Source organism: Polypterus senegalus, chromosome 14 (assembly GCF_016835505.1).
Source record: "Polypterus senegalus isolate Bchr_013 chromosome 14, ASM1683550v1, whole genome shotgun sequence".
Lineage (NCBI taxonomy): Eukaryota > Metazoa > Chordata > Cladistia > Polypteriformes > Polypteridae > Polypterus > Polypterus senegalus.
Genome location: NC_053167.1, coordinates 101,282,408 through 101,306,879, shown reverse-complemented (window position 1 = coordinate 101,306,879; position 24,472 = coordinate 101,282,408). Strand labels below are relative to the sequence as shown.

Below are 24,472 nucleotides of genomic sequence, written 5' to 3'. Positions count from 1 at the left end.
GTAACATCGGTATTTTACATTCTAGCATTGCGGGTGACATATCAGTACAGTACTACACAGTATACGGGTTTACCTTTACATTCTTTTTTTTAGGTAATGTATTAAGCTGAGGTTGAAATTAAATTAAAGTGTTTTGGGGGCATATTTACGGTTTAAACTATAAGAATAGGCATTTTTAACTACATCCATAATGCATATTTTTCACAATAATGCACGTTTTCACAATTGGGTGCTGTAGGAACGTAACCCCAATGAATTTCGAGGGTGTACTGTAATGTTCTTTCTTAGCCAAATATGTACCTTACCTATGTGTGTGTAAAGAATGCTGATGAGATGTGAAACATAACCAGTAGTCAATATGCATACTGGCTGCCAATTAATTAGTAAATAAGCTACTCTTTGGGGTTCATATATTTGTAAATCTGAATCTGAAGGAGTCAGTGCCTCACCAGCCATGACCCTCAGTGAACGTCACTGATAAATGCATAACTGAAACAGCACTGCACCAGCTCCAAACAAGGTGACATACACACATCAGGAGATGGGAAGAAGCCCCATTATATGGTAGCAACAGTGAATAGTGTCCATTAACAAATTAGTTGTGATACAATGCAAAAATATCACACAAAATAGTTACGTCTACAAAGAAAAGAAACAAGAAAATGGCACCATGATGAGCACACTAACACAATAACAAAATATTAAATATCTACGAAAAAAATTAAATGTACTTAGAAAGTACAACAATGAGAACATTAAAACTGATCAAAGCAATCACAGACTGGCCTCAATTCTGGAACAAAAGTACTGTCAAACAAAAATGAAATTAATTAACTATTAATTTGTATAGCCCTTGTTCTATGAAAAGCAGCACAAGGACCTTCATGGATTGCATACAGAAAACATCCCAGTCTAGGGCCATTTTTGGAACACAATTTTTGCAGTTGTACACAAAATCAGTTATTTATTTTTTCTAACCAACGTGTTTTAAGGACTCGGATAAAGGACATCCCAGTCTGGGGTCAAACATGGAACGGTAGTGCTTTGTAGATACGTATGACGTAAATCAGTCAGTCTTTATTGGACATTGACGCTACATCTGAGCACATGTGGCACTTTACTAATTCTACAAAGTTAATATGCCAGGTTGGTCTTAAACATGACGTATAAAAATACACAAATGACAGTAATCTTTTTTTTTTATGTTATTTATTTATTTTTATTCATATAGTGCCCATACTAGGGAAAGCATCACAATCAGCTATGTGGATTCCATCAAGACAGCCTAGCATGGTTGACAGGCACTGTACAAAATTTAAATTGGAAAAGCCAACCAATTTTTAATTTATATACTGCCATTCAGTAAATACACAACAACTACAAGTCAGCCTGGGCTCAAACCTGAAACATTAGTGCAGTGTAGTGAAACCATACACAAGATCAATCAATCTTTATATTACTTCACTGAGTACACCACTGCAGGACGCTTTACCAGTTTTACAAAGACAACATCCCATGTTAGGCTCATACCTCAAACATAAGCAATGAGAAACTGCAAATGAGATCAATCAATCTTTATTGTTACAGCATCCATCACTAAGCACATTATCACAAAGCGCTTTACCGGTTAGACAAAGATAACATCCCAGTGTAAACTCAAAGGTGGAATATAAGAACTCTGAACTACATAAGATCAATTAGTTTTTTTTTATTTTATATAGCACCCTGCTTTACTTATGCCATTAGAAGATGCTTTAAGGATAATATTCTAGCCTGGATTTTAATTTGCAATACAAGTGCTGTAAAAATGCAAATGAGATGAATAAATGAATAAATGAATCAATAAATCTTTATTCTAAACAGCAAGCTTCAAAGAACACATCATCAGAGGGTGCTTTATTTATAAAGTAAATAAGCATACCTTAAACCAAAAAAAAAGAGAACTAAATACCGTACAAAGTCTAACAATTTAATCACTCAGTAAAATAAAAGCTTTACAAGTTGAACTCGGAACTTTGGAATAATGTTTAATTAGCATTATGTCTGAAACACAGAGCATGATTAAGACCATCTCCGCTCGCCAGAGAGTCTAGGGTCACTTGAACTCTTGCTCTTGCAGGAGAAGGTGAACAGATTCTGCAGGGGATGGTAGGCAACTGCTTGCGTAGGAATTCATTCGAGTAACAGAAACTGCAGCTGGCACTTCAGTTTATCACTTGTATTATGTCAGGTGAAAGCAATCCTTCGTCAGTTAAATTATAAAGTACGTTATCTGGAGGTTCTCACCTAGTGATTAAGAGCCTTTGTATGAAAAATAGCTGTGATTTGGATTACTGGGAACAGAGACTGGAAAATGCTTCACTTGACATTAAATCATCTGAGCTCAGCAAAATGGGTTTGTCTATTGGCTCCAGGCAAGCAGTGAGTGTAGCCTGCTGACTAAGACCACAGACTTGAATCACTGAATTCTTCATTACCTTTAAATCCCTTTTGGTTACCACTGCTGGCTCACAGGTCCAGGGATCAGTGTTCAGTTTCTGGCCCAGTCACTGTCTGTAGATAATTTGCATGCTCTTGTAATGTTTGCGTACACTATTCTTGAGATGGTTTAGTTATCTGTCCACATCCTAAAGATATGTAGGTTAGGTTATGTTTTGTCCCTAAACTGATCCAATATGAACAAGCGTAAGTGTGTGGACGATTGTGACAAGCAAAAGACTTACATCCTCACCAGAGTTGGCCTCTGCCTCACACTTGGTCTACATGGCAAAATTAAGGAAACTAATGATAAAGAAAATAGAAGGCTGAATCATATTGCCCGCATTAATTTACAAACAAAAAGACACATAATAGTACATTAATTGTAAGAGAAATGTACTTTAATACCTTAATTAACAAAGCAGATGCATTCTGAGATTTTAGTTCATTATAAGAAACTTTTTTTTAACAGAGGTAGATTCCTCTAGCACCTGCAGCACCATTTCCCAGATTCTGTATCCACTTTATGATATTTTGTAGATCTGAGAGCTCAAATGTAGGTACTGCAAAGCCTTCTGCCCCCACTTGAGGCTTGCAGAAAGATGAAGGAGCCCAACACATGGAACAACTCAAAAAAAGACAACACAGAAGATAACAACTACTCTCTCTAGCAACTGTAGCACAGTTATACACTCTTGCAGGATTTCTGCAGCCAATTCCAGCCATTGTTCCCTCACCCCCAACTATAGGCTCTTACACTGCCATGATTGTGATGCTTTTGCATCAGCCCTGTTATAATCCAAAAATATGGTGCTTTGGACCCATGCCTATATGTATGCTAACACACAAATCAATCCACATTTCAGGCACTTTTCTGGAAACCCACATAGGTAACTCTCTCCTGAAGTTTCTCCCTCCAGGCCTATTGACTATCACGTGTGTCAGAAGGCACATGCAGGATCCTGAGGTCAGCTTAAAGAAAGATCTATGCTCTGATGAAACAAAAAATTAGCTTTTGGCCATCAGATTAAAAACCATGTTTGAACTCAGCACATCACATTAACACACACTCCACAATGTGAACCTCAGTGTTTGTAGCAACATGCTGTGAAGAAAGCTTCTCTGCAGCAGGCCCTAGAAGGCTTAAGAGGGTACAGAATACAAAGAATGCAGGAAAATACATGGAAATGATGGAGAAAACGTGACACAGTCTGCATGAACCTACATCTTGGGAGAAGATTGTTTTTTCTACAAGAAAATAACTCCGAGCAAAAAGTCAAAGTTACACAGGAATGACTTAAAAACAACAATGTTTATGTACTAGGGTGACCAAGTCAGAGCACAGATCTTCAATTGAGTATTTGTGGCTGGACTTGGAAAAGGTTGTTCACTCACAATCCACGTGCAGCCTGACAGAGCTTGAGTGGAGTTACAAAGACAGATAACGTCATTGTGCAGATGTGCAGAACCAATAGACACCAGTGTACACCAACTCAAGGCTGCCATGGATGCCAACGGTGCATCTACTAAATACTGTACTGATGTGAATACTTATGCAATCAATTTACTTTGTGTTTTATATCTGTCATTAATTTAGACCACTTTGCAGAGATCTGATTTCACTTTGACGTTAATTAAATACTCTTTTCCAGTTGATGATTGTCAAAAATCCATAATGTTGTAAAATTATAAAATATGAACACTTCTAAGGGTATGTATACTTTATAGAGGCACTGTATATGTACTGAATTGGTATCAAGTTCTGTACAATTCTTTACTGTAACAGCAAATATTCTGAGCTTATACTCCGGGAAGAGCATTATAAACAATAAAGTAAACTGAACTAAGTATTTAATATATTGTCTAAAATAAATCTAACAAATTGCAGTCATCTTCTGTTCTGAAGGACACAAGACATAAGGAACACTTAAGTTATAACGCAGTAGGTCTTCTACTCTGAGTATTGATAATAATTATCACAATCTCTGGAATCGAGGACAATGGCCATTTTATTTTTGTCTTTGCCACTGATGTAACAGTCAGCATGAAATTCACCGCTTTGACAAAAAAAGAGAAAAGCTCATTGCAGTCTGCTTCAACAGTACTCCACACCTGAAAGATGAAAGCCATTACCCACAAATTTAAACCTGATGACAGGGGGCTGCCACATTATCACTGCTTTCACTGAAGTGATAGGAATCACGTTAAATACCTCTGAAATCTGGTAAACACAGATAAGTGGAATGACTGTAAACACTTATTCAGGAGGGAGCAATGTCTTTTCTTTATGAAGCAGCTAAGAAAATTTTCCAAGCATAATTCAAGGTACAGCATGTGGTACATGACTGGTGAAATATCCCAGTTGGCTCTCTTTGCTGAAGCTCTGATAATCTCTCATGATTTGGATTTTTAAACTCAGGAAAATGTGCTTTTCATGAAATGAAAAAATAAATATACTAAAAAAGAAAGAGAGTAATGTAGAGAAAAAGTGGAGGGAGGCTTTTTATAATTATTGAAATATGCAGGTTAAGGTTATGCTACTGAACATAAGTATGCGTGTGGATGTGGGTGTGCGAGAGATTGTGCTCTGTGATGGACTAGCCTCCAGTCCCGGGCTGTTTCCTCCCTTGTGTCTAGTGCCGCCAGGATAGGCTTAGCCCCCCCAAGACACTGAATTGAATTAAGCGAGTCTGACAAGATGATAAATGTTATGTTGTGCTGCACTTCACAGAAGCCATTACTTTGTACAAAAGGAAAAAAGGAAAGGTTATTTATAGGCTGAAAAAATAATCAGAAGTGCAGTAGCACAATGTTCCAGATTTTAATTTTCAAACAGAGTAAATGGATATATAAAAGGGTTGGAGGGAAGAAAGTCAGGAAAGATGAAAGAGGTAAAAGGCTGCTATCAGAAAAGATAATGGGAGAAATTAAAAGGTTTACCTGTCATAAAGGTTGGATGAATGTGTGATCCAATTTTAAAAACGAGTTTCACTTTGGCCATTTTTCTTTACCAACCCATGGACATGCACAAATATCACAATCTGTCTGACTAGAACCAGGGGACATGAAATGTTCAACCATAGACACATTGAGATCTTTGGTCTTGGCAACTCATAGACATGCTCCTTTTAATTATCTGGGACACATCTCCTAGTCCTACCTAGGCTGCCAGACACTTTCTACAATAAATGCAGTAGTTAACACTTTCAGAGAGACAGGAGGCCTTATGAATGTTATTAAATAATCCAAGGACCAACATATTCAAAAGAGATGCAGCAGCTCCTGTTGTAACAGAAGGTGTCATATTGGAAGATAGTTGTTGACAAGGTACTTGCTTAGGTTGCATAGTAGGCAGTAAGAGCTCATGGGTGGCACAGGCGAAAAAAATGTCAAGCAAAGGATCCATCAATAAAATGGGGAAGATCTGATTTCTTTAGTGGAACAGAACTTGTGTTAGGGTAGATGAAAGGGATAAGGATATCATTCCTGGTATTTCTGTTTACTGGCTCTGTACCAAGGTTGGATGAGGACCATGTTCAGAATAGAACATAGAATATCTTCTGTCAATAAAATCATTCTGCTCTCTGCATGTTGTATTATGGAAGCCAAGTTTCATCAATGCAACTTGGGTGCTTGGGGAGAAACACACATAGAAGGAAACTGGACTCATTGCACCAAGGAAGGACTGCACAGAGGTCAACACTGCTACCTCACAGATCCTCTGTTACTATTCCAGCCTGGACACTGTCCATCAAGATGTTTTGTTCTCCTTATGTTTGTATGAGATTTTATTTCTGGCTACTCTGGTTTTCTCTCTACAGGTTATGTTAAACAATGAACTTAAATTTGCTCCAGCCTGAATCAAACCAAATACCTGGAACAGAGAAGTGGTAGTGCCCTCTATTATAAATGATTCAATTTTCTTAATATGCTTTACTTGTTTTGGAATTATTGATACAAGGTAAGTAGCTCAGTAGAGAAAATCACCATTAAATATTCAGTTGAAACTCTAGATGATCTGAAGGTTTTTTTTATTTTACCAAGATATCAAGGCCGCCGAGCATAGTAACCTTGGACAGGTCTCAGGCTGAACTGGAAAGTTACAAGTATATATTAGTATATACAGTAGAATGTTTGAGATACCTTATGTCACTCAGATTAATTAGCAAATAGCTGTAAATCACAACATTACCGAATGTAGTTCCCTCTTTACTAAAGTTTATTATAGCATCCTATAGCTGGCATATTTATTGCTGGTCTTGTTGCTTTCCCAAGTTGCTGGTCTTACACCAAGTGATGGTGACCTTTGTACAGATTGTCACAGAGCACACCTCACCTCACCTCACCAAGCCTATTTGACGAGTACTGCACATGAGGCTGACATGTATACAGCACCATTGGCATTTGTGTTTCACTGAACATCTGGCCTGCTGCCGTGTTGTTCATCTAACAAATGACAAAGAGCTGTCTTGCTAATGGAGTTTCTTTTTCTGCTGCACTTCTCCAAGTACTCTTTGGTCTTCCAACTTTTTGTGTGGCTTCTGGTATCCATGTGGATGTAAAAGTTATAACTGCAACAATTACTTGTTGGTATTCTCTGTTTATGGCTATTCCATCCCCAACCAGTTCACTAAAGTTAAGCACTGCCTAGTTTTTCATTCTAAATCATGCATGGTCAATGACTCTTTAGCATTCTCAACATGCTTATAACAAGGAAGGTATTAAATTTCCTGTTGTCACTTTAATTTTTCAGAAAATACACCCATACTTATGAAGTAAGGCTTATCTTGGAGACACCAATAGAAGGAAAGTGGAAGTTAGGTTAAGAAGGAAGGTGATGATTAGCAAGCAGCAGTATTGTTTAATGCCAGGAAAGAGCACCATAAATGCAATATTTGCTCTGTGGGTGTTGATGAAGAAGTTTAGAGAAGGCCAGAAGGAGTGGCATTGTGTCTTTATGGACTTAAGAGAAAGCATATGACACGGTGCCTACAGAAGAATTGCGATATTGTATGAGGAAGTGAGGAGTGGCAGATAAGTATGTAAGAGTAGTACAGGATATGTGCGAGGGAAGTGTGACGGTGTTAAGGCCTGGGATAGGAGTGACAGATACATTCAAGGTGGAGGAGGGATTACATCAGGGATCGTCTCTGAGCCCTTTCTTATTTGCAATGGTGATGGACATATTGACAGAAGTCCCAGTGGACTATGATGATTGCTAATGACATTATGATCTGTAACAAGAGTAGGTCGAGGCGACCCAGGAGAGGTGGAGATATACTCTAGAGAGGAGAGGAATGAAGGTCATTAGGAACAAGGCAGAATACATGTGTGTGAATGAGAGGGAGGTCAAAGGAATGGTGATGATGCAAGGAGTAGAGTTGGAGAAGGTGGATGAGTTGAAATACTTACGATCAACAGTACAGTATAACTAATGTGGAGTGTGGAAGAGAGGTGAAAAAGAGAGTGCAAGCAGAGTGAAGTGGGTGAAGAAGAGTGTCAGGAATGATTTGTGACAGATGGGTACCAGCAAGAGTGAAAGGGAAGGTCAAAAAGACAGTAGTGAGACTGTGTTATATGGGTTGGTGATGGTAGCACTGACCAAAAAAACAGGAGGCAGAGATGGAGGTGGCAGAGTCGAAGATGTTAAGATTTGCATTGAGTGTGACAAGGATAGACAGGACTATAAACGAGTACATTAGAGGGTCAGCTCATGTTGAATGGTTGGGAGACAAAATCATACAGACGAGATTGCACTGGTTTGGACATGTGGAGAGGAGAGAGGCTGGGTACACACTGTATTGGGAGAAGGATGCTAAGGATGGAGCTGCCAGGTAAGTGGAAAAGAAGAAGGTCTAAAAGGAGGTTTATGGATGTGGTGAGAGAGGACATGCAGGTGATGTGTGTAACAGAGCAAGATGGACAAGACAGGGAAATATGGAAAAGGATGCAGTGACCACTTAGTGGGAGCAGCCCAATAGAAAAAGAAAAAGAAGGCAGGACAAAACAGGTGTAGGAAAATTAAATAAATAAAAAATATATTTGAATTCAGCTTACGAACAGGTGTAACTGAAACTGAACTTGACAAAAATCGAGATCTGGAATTTGTAACAATGCAATCGGAACTCCTAAAGCACTTCTCAAAGAAAATGTGCTGTGAGTTTCTGCTGGACCTCCCTGTGTCCAAAAATTTTGTAATAAACGAAAGTTAGAAAATTGTAAAGAAGGCTAAAGGTAATGTCTCAATGAAAACTGATACCGAGTTATGTCAGTAGTCCAAAAAGTTTAGAAAGTTTACTTTCAGTTTTGCTGAACTTACCTTTCACATCTGTTAGTCCAGACCCAAACGCACTTATAATGAAATTTGTACTGAGGCGGACAATTTGGTCTTCATCCTCAATCCATTTGCCCTCTTCGTCTTGTTCTGTTCTATAGAACTCAATGCCAGCTATATGCCCAGCTTTTGTTATTACATTCCGAGGTGAGAGGAAGGGCAAAAACTCACATTTTTCTTCTTTTGCAAGCTCCATCTATAATAAAAAAGCAATGAAAATAGCATGAAGAATTGCAAGGAGCCTACAAGTTTCAAATATACTGAAATGTGTTTTTTTCATTACAGAAATCCACATAACCATTCAAGTTAGCTTACAATTTTAGGGCTGTATGACCTTCTTGGCAGTCTGTGCCCTAATGGTTATGCCAAAAATGCAGAATGCTTAATTTTCCTCCTGCAATTCTCTTTAAAGCACAGAGGTTCACATTTTGCAAATTCCTTGAAGCTGAACACAGCAGTGGTGCGTCTTACGATTCTAATAATCAAGCAAACACAATTACAGCAGCAATATCTACCTAAGCATGCATAGTAATGTCATTTGATTTGGTGATAATGAGATAATAAGGATTGTTAAATTTTTTATAGAGCTCATAGATAATTTGGCTCACTGCTCATCTGTACACAAAGCTCACTGAAAGTTGAAGCTATACTAATTATATTTTTTAAACCCACTGAGTTTACAGATTCCTACTGGGATTCTAAAACCAAGCACTCTCAGTAACCTTGCAAACAATTTTCCTCTTCTAGTGGGCAACATCTGCTAAACTATTTAAGATATTGTTATCAAAAGAAATATAACAATCAGCTCCATTGTTTTTCCTTCATATATAATGCATCATTTTACCCATCTGTCCCTATTTACACAAACATGTAGTGTATGTGTGCCTGCATCTCCATGGTTGACACTGTATAGCCTTATTATGGTTTCCATGGTAGCCCAAGCAACATGCTGAACTTCTGGCTTCTAAAACAATGTGAGACGATGAAAGCCGGCTGTTCTTCATAACATCAATATCTTTTATTTTATAAGGTTTAAGTTCATTTTGTTACAGTCCTCTCCTTATGTTTGTGCATATAAATAAATGTCACATATATATATATATATATATATATATATATATATATATATATATATATATATGAGTGAGAGAAAGAGAAAGGAGTAAATTGGTGCATGGCTGATGAGAGGTTGCAAAAGCAAGGAGCACCAACAGGGTAGTATGAGTAGGAGAAAATCCAAAGGTTTAAACAAGAGTTTGACTCACACTGGTGTATTAGAGTACCAGAGTGTAACACCATGAACCTCTTGGGAGTTACACATCTTATCCAAAGACAAACCTCGAGTGGCATTGGAACTCGAGAGAAAAAGAAACCATGTATGGTTTGCAGCAGCCCAGAGCCAGGGCTTTTCTTTAAGACATTGGACAGCAGGGAAACTACCTTGGAGCCTTTCAAGGATACTTTAAGAACACTATTGGGCTTAGGGATCCAGTAGAACTAGGAGCCTGTGAATTTTGCTTTAGTCGTCAGTCCGTATAGTCAATGGTGGCCCATTCCTGACCATGGGAGGAGTTTAAACCCTCCTTGGACCAGAGTGCATTGTTTAGTCTGTGTGCAAGACAGGCTCACTTAAAGCCTATTTATGCTTACTATGTTAAGCTTGCATGCAGACCACAATGCAAAGCGTGCACATTGTCGGCAATCAAAATATATTTACAATTTTTTTTTGGCTCATGTGATTAGCGCATCTGTATTCTCCCAGTCTCTAGGTGGCACTGTTTGATCAAAGTCCCATACATAAAGATTTCAGAGCAAAGGAAGTGAATTGTTTAAATGTATGTTCAGTGAAAGCTGGCTACACTTGATGAGACTCTGCTGATGGAAGAACAGTTGTGCCTGTTACTACTGGCTTGAAGAGGAAAGAAAAAGGAGAATGGCAGACCCATTAACCAAAAGCAATGAAGCAAGGGCGATTATAATATTCTTGTTCAGCAAATGTGTAAACTACATGATGACAAGATGCACTTTAAATATTTTTGCATGTCTTCCTTGTTGTTTTTTGGCCCTTTACAACATATTCAGCCCCTCCATCATCATTCTAGCACCCAGTCAAATCCAGTCAAAAAGGGTGGAAATGACTTTTCATATTTTGCTTTCTGGGGCAATGCGGAAAAGTGTAGCCACAAGTTATAAACTCAGATGTTCCACAGTGTGTTTAATGAAATTGGGTAACCACCCCATGTCATTTGGAACGGGTAGAGCTCCACGTCACCCTTTCATTTTTTTTTTGGCATTGATGAATTGGTTATATTTTTCCGTGTTTTTTTTTTTTTTTTACATACTTTGATATTTACAATTTCCTTCCCTGAATTTGTCATCAAATTTGGCTTCGAAAAGTTGAATCACACAGGCACCTACATTGCATCACATCTGTCACCAGCCTCTCCTTGAAATTTGGTATTTTGGGTAATCAGGAAAAATTCTGTTGCAGTGTGCAGCAAAACCCAGTATGTCCGAGTCATGTGAGGTCATTTCTCCATGTTTAACATCATTTTTGCCTTGTGGCTGCCTCAAGTATAAATAAGGTTTTACAGGAAGCACCAGCCAGGGTCATGAGACAAGGGAATGGTCTGTTGTGAAACTTGCTAAGAGGACAAGTGGGCAAGCCAGCCCACATGAAAGACAGGGATAGAATCTGCTACGAACTAAACTACAAGTAGCAGGATTACATTTACACACAGTATATATAAATTTCACACTAAATTTTTCACATTTTTGAATACTTCCTTTGCCTATACAATTACAGTTATTTTTCTCTTTTATGTTTAAACATTAAATTTGCATACAAGTTTCTATTTAAATGTTGTATCTTGATAATTCTAGTTGTCGAACTATACCACTATAGGGTGCACTTTCTTTCTTTTTTTTTTTTACTTTCTCATATACAAAGTATAGAGAATGTATTGTAATTATCAATGTCCAATGTTCAATGTCAAGATTTTAATGAATATCGACATTTTAGACCTCCCTGACTTTCTTGTATACAAAGTATAAGGAAAGTATTGGAATCCTCCAAAAATTCCATTTCAAGATTTCAATGTATCTCAATGTTTTAGACCTTCCTGAGTCCGAAAATGCAATTTTTGGAATTATGTCTGTATGTCTGTCTGTCTATGTGTATGTAAATATGATAACTTGAGTACGCTTTCACTTAGATCAACCAAATATTGCATACAAGTATTTGGTACAAAACGTTGATTTCTATCAACTTTTAGGTTATTTCCGTTAACCGGAAGTGGTACTTTACCTTTTGTTCATGCAGCTGCAGAGTCCGATTTATTCAACTTTACTTTTATAATAATTGTTCAATATATTATTAAATTGATTTGATTTGTTTTTGTTGGTTTTTTAATGTACAAAATATAATAGTCTTGTGGTTTACTCCTCAAATATCCATCCCCATATCTGAGTATACAAGAAAGTCTAGGGGAGACCAATCCCAATTTTTTTAATCCATTCACATTTTTGACATACATTTCCTCATCTTCTCTTTATTGTTGTTGTCCATCTCATTTTAAATACTCTGCCTCCTTGCTTTTGTTATTTCTTATCTTATTTGTTCAAGTTTTAATTTATAGCACTGCTCAATGGGTACGTCACTAGTCAAAGCCTGATAAATCTATGACACACATTAATAATCTAAAAATATCAGTGAATGGAGTCTCAAAGAACAGAATGGTTAAAAAGGGAAGAAAAATGTTTAAAACAGACAAGGAGATATAGAGGAAAAATGTACAGTCAAAATATCAAGGAAGGTTTTTTTTGGAGATTTAAAGTATATTTTTAATATACTTTAAACCACAGGGCCCCATTTTAGGCCTGTATAGGCCGAAGCCTATCTGTGCAGTTTCGGGGATAAATGTCTGGGGTTCGGCTACTTAGTGAAGGTCCCAATCTGCTTTGTGTAACTTTTAGGAGGCCTCTTACCTTTTTCCCTAAGTCTGTTTCCTCTAATCACAAAATATGGAATATAGTGGTAATAGTATCAGTGATTATCACTTCTTAACAGCACACAAATAAGTATACTTATATGGCATATAAAGCACATGTTATTAAAGCAGCTTTCATACAGTATGTATGCGGTAACATGCTGTTCTAAGATTTTCCAGGTAAAGAAGGCAGAAGATTTGAGATAAGGTACGTATACTCACTAATCATGGCATTGAAGAGTGACAATGTCTTGTGTGTTGATTTGCACATGTAGATAAGAATTTCACTGTTCTCTGTACATGTAACACTATTGAGCCTATCAACCAAAGAAAGAGTCTTTCGAACTCTTTAATACTTTAGCCACCATATTCATCACCTCACAGAAGATAATTTCACACTATTAAACTTCATTGGTTCACATGATAATAGTGGAGTCCCATTGCTATAAACAAAAATGACAAAATGGTGGCATCTGCACTAACCAAAATTGCAACAAAAATATACATAAAAACAACATAATAATGTATAAAACCAAATTAATGGAACCACATACATCCAGAAGGTACGCAAATAAGATTTATAATGTCACCTCTTGTTCTATATCATTTCATGGACAACAGTAAAATGATAACATCCTTAAATATGTATGGGAAAGTTATAATATTTTAATTATTATTATAATTGTTATTCAGTCCCTACCTTTTTTAATATAAGCAAATGCAAGTTAATAGACTTTTTCAAGGCCACAAAGTGATATTAAAACTCGGACTAAGCTTGGAAACTTTCTGGTTTGAATTCCAATGCCTTACAGCCTAAGTATACTACACTGGTGAACTACTGTAAACAGACCGAAAATGCTTCAATCCATCAACCTTGTACAGTCTATCATGAAAAAGCTTTTCTCTATCTTCAAAGAGGGCAGTTACTGAGTCAAAATGAGAATGCAGAACCACTCTTCATTTGCACAAATGTCTTAGTCCATGGAGTGAGCACAGAGTTAAACAATTCATTTCATTTTGTACCTTTAATACTTTTAATAATTACACCACTTAATCTAATACATCACATTATCTAGCTCTTAATATGCAGAACTTTGTCATCTCCTCCAATCAGCTAAAGCTACCAGTAATTCCTAACTCTTGTCAATTCTCCCATTATTCTGAACACTGCTTAATTAAGAGAGGTGATTTGTGGATGGTCCTATTGATCTTAGCATCGCTTCATAGGAGGGGTGTATAGGATTTCCCATCAGTTTATCCCCACTTTCTTGAGGGGTGTTTGTAAATCATTTACTTCATTCTAACCTTGGAAAATTACATTGGTAGCTTCTCTAAGATGAGACAAAACTCATGTGCTTTATACTTATATAGATTTATAAGCATTCTGTTATAACTTTATATATATACAGTACAGGCCAAAAGTTTGGACACACCTCCTCATTCAATGTGTTTTCTTTATTTTCATGACCATTTACATTGGTAGATTCTCACTGAAGGCATCAAAACTATGTTATGAACACATGTGGAGTTATGTACCTAACCAAAAAAGGTGAAATAACTGAAAACATGTTTTATATTCTAGTTTCTTCAAAATAGCCACCCTTTGCTCTGTTTACTGCTTTGCACACTCTTGGCATTCTCTCGATAAGCTTCAACAGGTAGTCACCTGAAATGGTTTTCACTTCACAGGTGTGCCTTATCAGGGTTATTTAGTGGAATTTCTTGTTTTAGCAATGGGGTTGGGACCAGCAGTTGTGTTGTGCAGAAGTCAGGTTAGTTGGGCGATCATTTATTTTTCAACAGGACAATGACCACAAACACACCTCCAGGCTGTGTAAGGGCTATTTGACCAAGAAGGAGACTGATGGAGTGCTGTAAATGGTCATGAAAATAAAGAAAACACATTGAGGAGGTGTGTCCAAACTTTTGGCCTGTACTGTATATATATATATATATATATATATATATATATATATACTAGCAGAATACCAGTTATGAGCGGAGAAGTAGTGTGTTAAAGAAGTTATGAAAAAAATTTTTTTTAAAATAACATGATTGTTAATGTAATTGTTTTGTCCTTGATATGAGTGTTGTTGTCATATCTATATATATAAATTTATATATATCTATATATATATATATATATATATATATTGTCAGGGATGCCAGGGAAACGACCGGCCAGGACGCCGTGAGGGACCGGATGTGGGTCTGCGCCCACCCTGGATCACGTGGGGGTCGCCATCCTGGTGGCTTTGGGGGCCACAGGTTGAGGGCATGGAAGCCCCACCCTGTAGGGTCCCGTGGTCACCGCCAGGAGGCACCCCAATGCCTTGGGGACCTGGTGTGGCGAAAGTGCAGGGGGGAAGAATAAGGAGGAAACCCGGTGAGCTGCCGGGAGAACAGCCGGCACTTCCGCAACGCTGGGGCGTGGCCAACGGGGGAGTGTCGGAAACACCTGGAGCTCATCCGGGAACATATAAAAGGGGCCGTCTCCCTTCATTCAGGGCTGGAGTCGGGTGGAAGAAGGACAAGGCACGAGAGGAGTGTGGAGGCGGCTCGAAGAAAAGACATTTGTGAGGCCAGGACTGTGTGTGTTTGGGGTATTTGTGCACGGACTAAGTCTGAGTGACATAATTATTGTAAATATTGTACATAATAAATACGTGTGGTGGTGATTAACAACATGTCCGCCTGTCTGTGTCCGGGTCGCTCCATACTATCTATATCTATATCTATATCTATATCTATATATATATATATATATATATATATAGCAAAATACCCGCGCTTCCCAAACCTGACACAGACAGACACTATGCACAAGTCCAGCAACACACATGCTTTATTTTCAGTGAGAAACTCCTTTCCTTTCATTTCCCACCTGCACAGCATAGTACAACATGTACATCTCGACACAGCACTTGTCTGTTCTCCTTTCATGTCCTTCCTCTCTCAGTCTCCCTCCATTCCTCCTGGCAAGCTTCTTTGTCTTCTTCCTCCTCCTCCCAACTCTGGCACCCCGAAAGCAGGCTACTTCTTTTATGGACTTTTCACACTTCTGCCATCCAAGAGAAGATACTGCAGCATCAAAGCCAAATCTGCGAGGCTGCAGGAGAGTTTTTACCCCAAAGCTGTTAGACTCCTTAACACCAGGCTGCCCCCTGGGACTTTCCACACGGCCTCAACCACCACTAAAAACAGAACTTTTATACATGAAAACCACTATCCTGCAAAGATGAGTGTGCATGTAGAAAAGAACTGAAAATCTTATACTGACCTCTAAGGATTTTGACACTCTTGATATCCTTATGCTATGAAACATTCTGACCTGTCATTGTTTACACGTCTTAAACAACTATTATCATACACTGATAATTTCTGTATTATCTATATCTATTATTTATTTATTTATTATATTACATATCTTACACATCAATATTGCTGCTACTTGTTTGTCCTATCTTTGCACAATGTGTTGTCTTGGTTGCGTTTTAATTTTAAATTTTTAAATTTTTATTCTATTTTTAATTTACTATTTGCACATCATGTTGTTACACTGTGAACCCTGAGCTTCGCAATTTCGTCTATCTGTATACTTGTATATGGTTGAGATGACAATAAAGTTCACTTTGACTTTGACTTTGACTTTATGTTTCACCTGGCAGTACTCCAGGTAGCTCATTTGCAATGTCTGGTTTCATCCCCAGGTGTGTAGGGATCTACAGCTCACTCTGGCTCCAACTTCCAAGGAGCCCTGTGGGGATCCGAGTTGCCGCTGCATCTAGCTATCCGGGAGAGGCAGTGCACTGTGCTCATCAGCTCCCCCAGTCCTTCCATTACAATGGCATCCTGGCCAGGAAAGGGCCCTTGCCGTCCTTCACAATATATATATATATATATATATATATATATATACTTGCAATAGATTGTAAAAGATTATTAACTAAAAATTCCAGATGTCCCGTTAGACCTTTGTTGGAATTTCATAAAGAGTACTTAAAAAATGAATAACAATGAAGTACTGTTAAAAGGTATAAACAATATAGTATAGCAGGTCAGCACAAATGTTGATGAGGGGAGAAAATAATTGGCCATCCACTACTCCAAGCATAGAGATCTGCTCTTTGTTTTTTAAATACAACTGCACAGTGTCTACTTGGGTGACAAGAAAAACTCAGAAAGACTTTAAAAACACAGTTGTTAGTTTTTGTGCTTCTTGTCCCGAATATTACTCCCTGGACCACATGAAACAGGTGAACACTCCATTAATTCTATGTTTGGTTTTCAGGAAACCACCACGACGGATTTTGTGAATAATACAAAAAAAAAGAGAAAAAAACTCTCCTTTTTCCCTTTCTTTGGAATGGCAATACATATTTGGCACATCACACACACATTTGGCCTTTGACGTTTTAAAAAGAAGACTTCCTCCCACTCAGTATCTAAGTGGTAAGTTTTTGCAGGCTGACTTGGCCTCAGTTGATCACTCATTTTCATGCCCTATTTCTGTGTGCCCTCTTGAAAGGATCTTAATGGATATACTGGGGCTAGCTGAAAAAACTGCTACAGAAATGTATTTTAGACAAAGCGTTGGTTAACCCTGTGGTTGCAGGTTTTCAAGCTGTTAAGAACCTTACAAAGTGTACAGATGAAGAAAAAACTGGCTTAAGTAAATATAAAAACAGGTGATGATGATGTTTCCGTAAAGCAGGGTCGCTGTTAGCTCAGTGCTGTAGCCTCTATTCTTTATGTATATACTTGATACACAAAACCCAATTGTTAGCCATATTATCAATTCTGCAAAGGACACTAAACTGGGGAGACAGGAATGAACTAAAAAAATCAGCAAAATCATTACAAATAAACCTGTGCAGAATTCAACAATGGACAAATACACCAAGGACATCTTGTAGTCATGAGGAACTTACCAATGAGTGAATGAGAGACACAGACAAGAGAAATGGTGCAAATAGCTGTTTCTTATTCCAGCAAAAGTCACAATCAAAAGTACCAGAAGTGTACATTGCAAAATTCCAAAAAAAAAAAGCCACAAACATGATAGTAATGCAAAATGTAAAAAGAATAATAATTAACTAGTGTCACACCCAAAGGTATAGGGGGCAGTAAATGGGCTTGGCTTAACATGGTAAGCCAGAACAGGGGCTAATGGGATGCACTAACGCTTTTTCTCTCTTCCCTCCAGACCCTCCAAACTGAAGCCTGCCTAACTCCACCTTCACTTTCAGAACCTTCCCTAACAGTGACCTCACTTCGGGTTCCAGCCCCTTGGACACACCATCTCCTCCTCAACAGCTATAAAGGCAGCTGCTTTCTCACATTCACCAGTCCTATTTGTGACTTACTCTGAGGAGACTATGCAGCTTCAATAAGCATTTGTAGATTATATTGTAGATTTTTTGAATAAATGGGGCAAAACCCCAACCGTTTCTTGTATTTTTTTTCATTATTTAAACTGGATACATATTTACATGCACAGCAAGCTATGCAGTAATAAATAAATAAATAAAATGGAGAATTTTTCCAAATAATAAATAATCACTGGGAAGATATCTCATAAAATATTCAGCTCACTGACTTATCCTTACACCTCCACAACTCTTATAAATCCAAATGACACTCTATTATGCCAGCTTCACAGTTTTAAATATTTGTGGGGCTTACCCGACCAGTTAGAACTGTCGTTCATGTGAGTCAGCCAATCCTGCAACACACCATGATGTTTGTCACATGATGTGAGCCTTTCAAGCTGGAAAATCTTTATCTATTACCAGCTTGCAAATATCGCTCCCGCTATCTGCAGATTTTCTGAAATGATCATGGGTCCTCTTCTCAACTGGCCAACACCCTTCTGGATTGTGTTAAATAGCAACTAGCATGTTGTCACATAGTCGACTTGTCACTCTCCAAATTCAAACAGTATAGCAGCGCTAAAACAATGTTGCTTTAAAGAGCCGTGTCTGTGAAGTACAGAGGAGTCAAGAGAGTTTTTTAGTTTATACAGTATATAGTAATGTACTTGTAAAGCCTCCATTTGAAGCACTGTGTGGTAGGGAAAGTCTAGAGTATAGCTTATGATAGACTCTGGGATTTATAGAATATGAGCAATGAAGAAAAAATTATTTTGTTTAATTATGCAGGGTTTTAATGAGATAAATGTCAAGATTATTATAAAATGAGCTCTTAGGTTAAAAAGCATTGTCATGCATTTTAGGTACACACAAAGAAGTATAGATGAGACATGTTTTGAAAGTTGGCCCAGTGATGGACAATTACATTGTCTGTGGTGGTTTCTAAATTGTGTCATCTACTCTCAGTATCCGCTCCAACCCAACCCCATGGCATGAAATTAGATTAAAGGGTATCTTGGGTGTTGTTTAAAGTTGAAGCTACTTGCTCACAATCATGGTGCATAATAACTTACATTAAAAAATAACAGTTTAAATGCTTGGACTCATGCCCCTTTCAGCCCCTTTTAGACCACAAATTATGGACATAATATTTGCAAACATGTTTTGACATTTAATTGTGATGCAGTCTTAGATCACAGTCAAATTATTTTGACTTTTTTGACATTGATCAGCAAAAAAGAAAAAAAAAACTTCTTAATTTCAAAATGAAAACAGAAGTCTACAAAGTTTTCTAAACAAATTCTAAATATAAAATCCAAAATAACTTGTCACCTAAATATTCACATCATTCCTGTCAGTAATTAGCAGATGCATCTTTGTCAGTCATGACAGCCTTGTGTCTGTGTGCACAGGTTTCTATCTAATCTCTATCTGGACACTGCAATTTTTACCAGGTCTTCTCTGCTAAACTGCTCAAGCTCTGTCAGGTTGCATGGACATCATGAGTTAACAGCTTTTTTTGTACAAGTCCAGCCACAAGTTTTCAATTGGTTTGACTTTGCCACTCTAGGACATTAACATTGTTGTTTTAAGCCATCTTGTGTTGGTTTGGTGTTATGCTTGGGGTTATTGTCTTGCTGAAAATCAAATCTTCTCTGGAGGGACAGGTCTCTTGCAGGCTGCATCAGGTTTTCCACCCTGTATTTTTCTGCATTCGTTTTACCTTCTACCAGGACAGAGAAGTATTGTCACAGCATGATATTGCCACCAACATGCTTCAAGGTAGGGGTGGTGTGTTACTAATAATGCACAGTGTTCATTCACGGCATTCAGTCTGATTGCCAAAAAGCTCAAGTTTGCTCTGGTCATACCACTAAACATTTGTCTAACTGACTTAAGAGTCTCTTCACATGTCATTTTTTAACGGTGTTTTTTTCTTTGGCATTCTCCCATTAAGCTATGACTGGTGAAGGCCCCGGGCAACAGTTACTTTTTGTCTCTCCAATCTCATCCACTGTAGTTTGCAGCTCCATAAGGTCTCCTGGTGGCCTCCTTTGGTAGTCTTCTAGACAGATCTACGTCTGTGCCATACTCTTTCCATGTCTTAATGACTGATTTAACTGTATTGCAAGAGATATTCAGTGACTTGAATACTTTCTTGTTTCCATCCCCTAACTGGTTCTTTTCAAATACCTTTTCCAAGAGTTGCTTTTAGTGTTCTTTTGTCTTTATTGTGTAGGTTAGTACTAAACTGACTTACCACAAGCTTGAACTTTCAGATAATGTGCATTTATACTACAATCAATTTGAAACCCCTCACTAAGCAGGTGATTGCTAATGAATTAATTATGGGACTTCTTAGACCAATTACAGGACTTCTAAGATCAAAACAACACACAACCTACGATAGCACAAGAAACTCTGAGTACTTCTAAGCAATAAAATACAGTTGACTTTGTCCCCACTCAAGCCACACAGTAACACCTGCACGGAAATTGAAAAGTGCTGTGTGGCACTATTAAAACTGCAGATGACTTGTATATTAATGAAGTGTCACTGCTTGCAGCTTCACTATCACAAAGTGCTCTTATTGCAATATAGGTTCAGTAAAGAGCCCCAATTATGTTAGGAAAACTGGACACTGTTTCAAATTGCCTTTTTACGTTGGAAATTTGTTTCATGTTGGCAAAAATGTTATGCTTTATGTATGTACACCCACACCATACGAAAACTGAATGTAGTGCCTCATCGCTCAGCTAATGACATCCAGCTCATCAGGCATGATATAGTGAAAGTCATCTGAATTATTCCTAACCTGTCGGCCAGTTCCATGAAATGAGACAACGGAAAGCTGATATAAACAGAAGAAAAAACAAAAAAGCTCTTCAGTGCAAGTACGCAGCATTGGCCCTCTTAAAAGGGAACTAAAACACAGTCTGTGCATCATATTTCAGCGCATTAAAATAACCACTCCATGATATGAATTATTAAATGTGTGAGTCATCATTTTGCTGGTTTGGCAGCATTTCCTTCACTTATCAAGAGTGTCTCTACGATATCTCATTATTTATATGCAAATATTTCAAAATCCAAAGATATCTGAAATACTTCTGGTTCCAGACATTTCAGATTAGGGATACTCAGCCTTTACTGAGATACACCTAGATAGCTGAAGTAAACAAATACTCATATTTTGGGGATTTACAAACCACAACTTAGTGATTACTTTTCAAACATTGCTCTACATAAATATGAACTGATGAGCTATGCTTGGCAGAATGGCCAGGTCTCATCAAAAGATTTGTTTTATATTTGTGTTCATTCTAATTAGTACTTTAACTAACCTCTTATTTTATTTAAACATGGAGTTATTTCATAATTTATTTATTATATAAATTGAGGAATAGTGTACAGGATATGCTCACTTTATATGCAAATTTAACAATTAATTTTATGTTTATTACATGAGGATAAATAGGTTTTTTAGATGTTGACGTTAAACTTCATATGTGCTATTTTGAAATATTTTGGTATGGTTACTAATAACCAGGGCAGCGGAAACAACAATGACGCAGGTTCTTCACTTTAGTGTTCACTAACAGCATATCTTCACTTTAAACTTTATGCATAAATAAGAATAAAGAAATAAACAGCACAAAATACAACAATAACAATAAAAATATTTTAAAAAGTATAAAAAACCCACAAATCCTATTATTAATCTGTAAAGAGTATAAAAAGGCTATGTAATTGAACTAGGATTTAAATGAAAAGCAAGGTCCAAGGTTCCCCTCAGGTCCAAGTGTTAAAACATTCTCTGAAAGGACATCATCACATATCGGTATGTGCAGAGCAGACAACACAATGCTTTAAAATTATTTTCATATGAATATTGCAAAGGAAAAATGACTGAAAAATGCAGAACCTTTAACTTCAAAGTTATGTAGAGAGCTCCACAAACGTTTGAGAATTTAACAAGAACCTTATAACCAATGTTTTCCAAATTGAAAAAGGTGGTTGAATGGAATTTACATCAAATACAGTCTCTCCTCCTCTTATACTGAGACATTCAAGTTGAAAATTATTATCACATGTACGAAAAATCAATACTTAAAATGCTTTGACTGGGGTTTGTGTGCTATTGTGTGGGTTGCAATCAAGCAGCCTTTTCAATAAAGCATGGTACCTTTAGGAAAGGACAGAACATTTTCATCAGCCTTATACTGTGTTGCACAATCATTCTGAATAAAGTACACCTTCTGGCCAGGGAAAGCTCACAGTGGAAAGTGATTATTAGTAAAAGAAAGATCTACTCTGTACCATTAGCCCAATTTTTCATAAATTCTAATCATCCCTTCCCACGGTAAATTATAAGTACAATACAGTAAATGCAGTAAGAGTTTTTAAATTCTTTAGATACAATATCAAAAATTAGACACGTAGCAGATAAATCTATTAATAAATGGCAAATCTCATGAAAGATATACAGTGCCATCAGAAAGTATTCAGACTCCTGCATTTTTACACATTTGGTTATTTGCAGCCTTATGCTAAAACTGTTTACATTAATTTTTCCCTCATCAAGCATCTCCCAATAACCCAGATGACAAAGCAAAGATTTTAGAAAATTCTGCAAATGTATTAAAAATAAATAAATAAGTATTCAGACTCTTTGCTATGACTCTTGAAATTTGGCTCAGGGTAACTGTTCTTTTGCTCGCCATCAAGATGTTTCTACACCTCATTAGGGGTCCAGCTGTGGTCAATTAAATTAACTGGACATAATTAGGAAAGGCACACCCCTATCTATAGAAGGTCTGACAGTTGACAATATGTATCAGAGCAAAGTCAAGGCCATAAATTTGAAGGAAATGCCGGCAGAGCTTAAAGACAGAATTGTGTCAAAGCACAGATCATGGGGATAGCTACAGAAAAGTTCCTGCAGCACTGAAGGTTTCCAAGAGCACAGTAGCCTCCATAATTGCTCAACAGAAAAAGTTTGGAACAACCAAGACTCCTCCTAGAGCTGACTGCCCTGCAATAATGAGACATTGATGGAGAAGTTACTTAGTAAGAGAAATGACCACTCTAGCGGAGCTCCAGAGAATATGTCTGAAGGTGGAAGAAATTTCCAAAAGTACAACCACTACTGCAATATGGCATTAATCTGGACTTTATGGCCAGATGACATATGAACATTTGCTTTGAGTTTGCAAAAAGGCACCCAAAGGACTCTCAGACTATAAGAAACATGATTCTATAGTCTGATGAAACCTAGACTGAACTGTTTAGCCTCAGTTCTAAGCATCTTGTCTGGAGGAAGCCAGGCACCTTTCACCACCAATACCATTGCTGCAGTGAAGCATGGCGGTGGTAGTATCATGCTGTGGAGTAGTTTCTCAGTGACAGGGACTAGAAGACTAGTCCAGGTTGAGGAAAAACTAAATGGAGCAAAATACAGAGATAAACATAATTAAAACCTGCTCCAGAGCACTCTAGGCCTCAGACCAGGGCAAAGGTTCACCTTCCAACTGAACAATGACCATAAGCACAAAGCAAAGACACAGATGAGGCTTAGGGACAACACTGGGATTGTATTTGAGTTTCCCATCCAGAGCTCAAACATCTCTGGAGAGATATGAAAATAAATGTCTATCAACAGTCTCCATCTAACCAGACAGAGCTTGAAAGGATCTGCAGAAAAAAATGGCAGGAAATCCCTAAATCTAGATGTGTGAACCTTGTTGTATTAGACCCAAGAAGACCCCAAGCTGAACTTGCAACCAAAAGTGCTTAAATGAGGTACCAAGTAGAGGGTCTGAATATTTTGTGTCATTGTAAAAATTTTTATTTTTTTATAAATATGGGAAAATTCCTAAAAACTTGTTTTCACTTTGTCATTTTGGTTATTGAATGCTGATGATGAGGGAAAAAAATCATTTAAAATCATTTAAAATAGGGCAGCATGGTGGCGCAGTGGTAACGCTGCTACCTTGCAGTAAGGAGACCTGGGTTTGCTTCCCGGGTCCTCCCTGCGTGCAGTTTGCATGTTCTCTGTGTGGGTTTCCTCTGGGTGCTCCGGTTTCCTCCCACAGTCCAAAGACATGCAGTTTAGGTGCATTGGCTATCCCTTGTGTGTGCTAGTTGTGTGTGTGTGTGTGCCCTGCGGAGGTCTGGCGCCCTTCCCGGTGTTTGTTTCCTGCCTTGCACCCGGTGTTGGCTGGGATTGGCTCCAGCAGACCCCCGTGATCCTGTAGTTAGGATATAGCAGGTTGGATAATGGATGGATAGATGGATTT

The 24,472-nt window shown here is 37.7% G+C and overlaps 1 protein-coding gene across 3 annotated transcripts in view; it reads right to left on the bottom strand.

The window, feature by feature from the left end:
* Positions 1 to 24,472, bottom strand: part of LOC120514913 (dihydropyrimidine dehydrogenase [NADP(+)]-like) — a 1,294,590-nt gene that overhangs the window by 668,432 nt on the left and 601,686 nt on the right. For all 3 annotated transcript variants that reach the window (XM_039735551.1, XM_039735552.1, XM_039735553.1), the window contains one exon: positions 8,798 to 9,008. In XM_039735551.1, the coding sequence (XP_039591485.1) occupies positions 8,798 to 9,008 (211 nt within the window). The remainder of the gene's footprint in view (positions 1 to 8,797; positions 9,009 to 24,472) is intronic.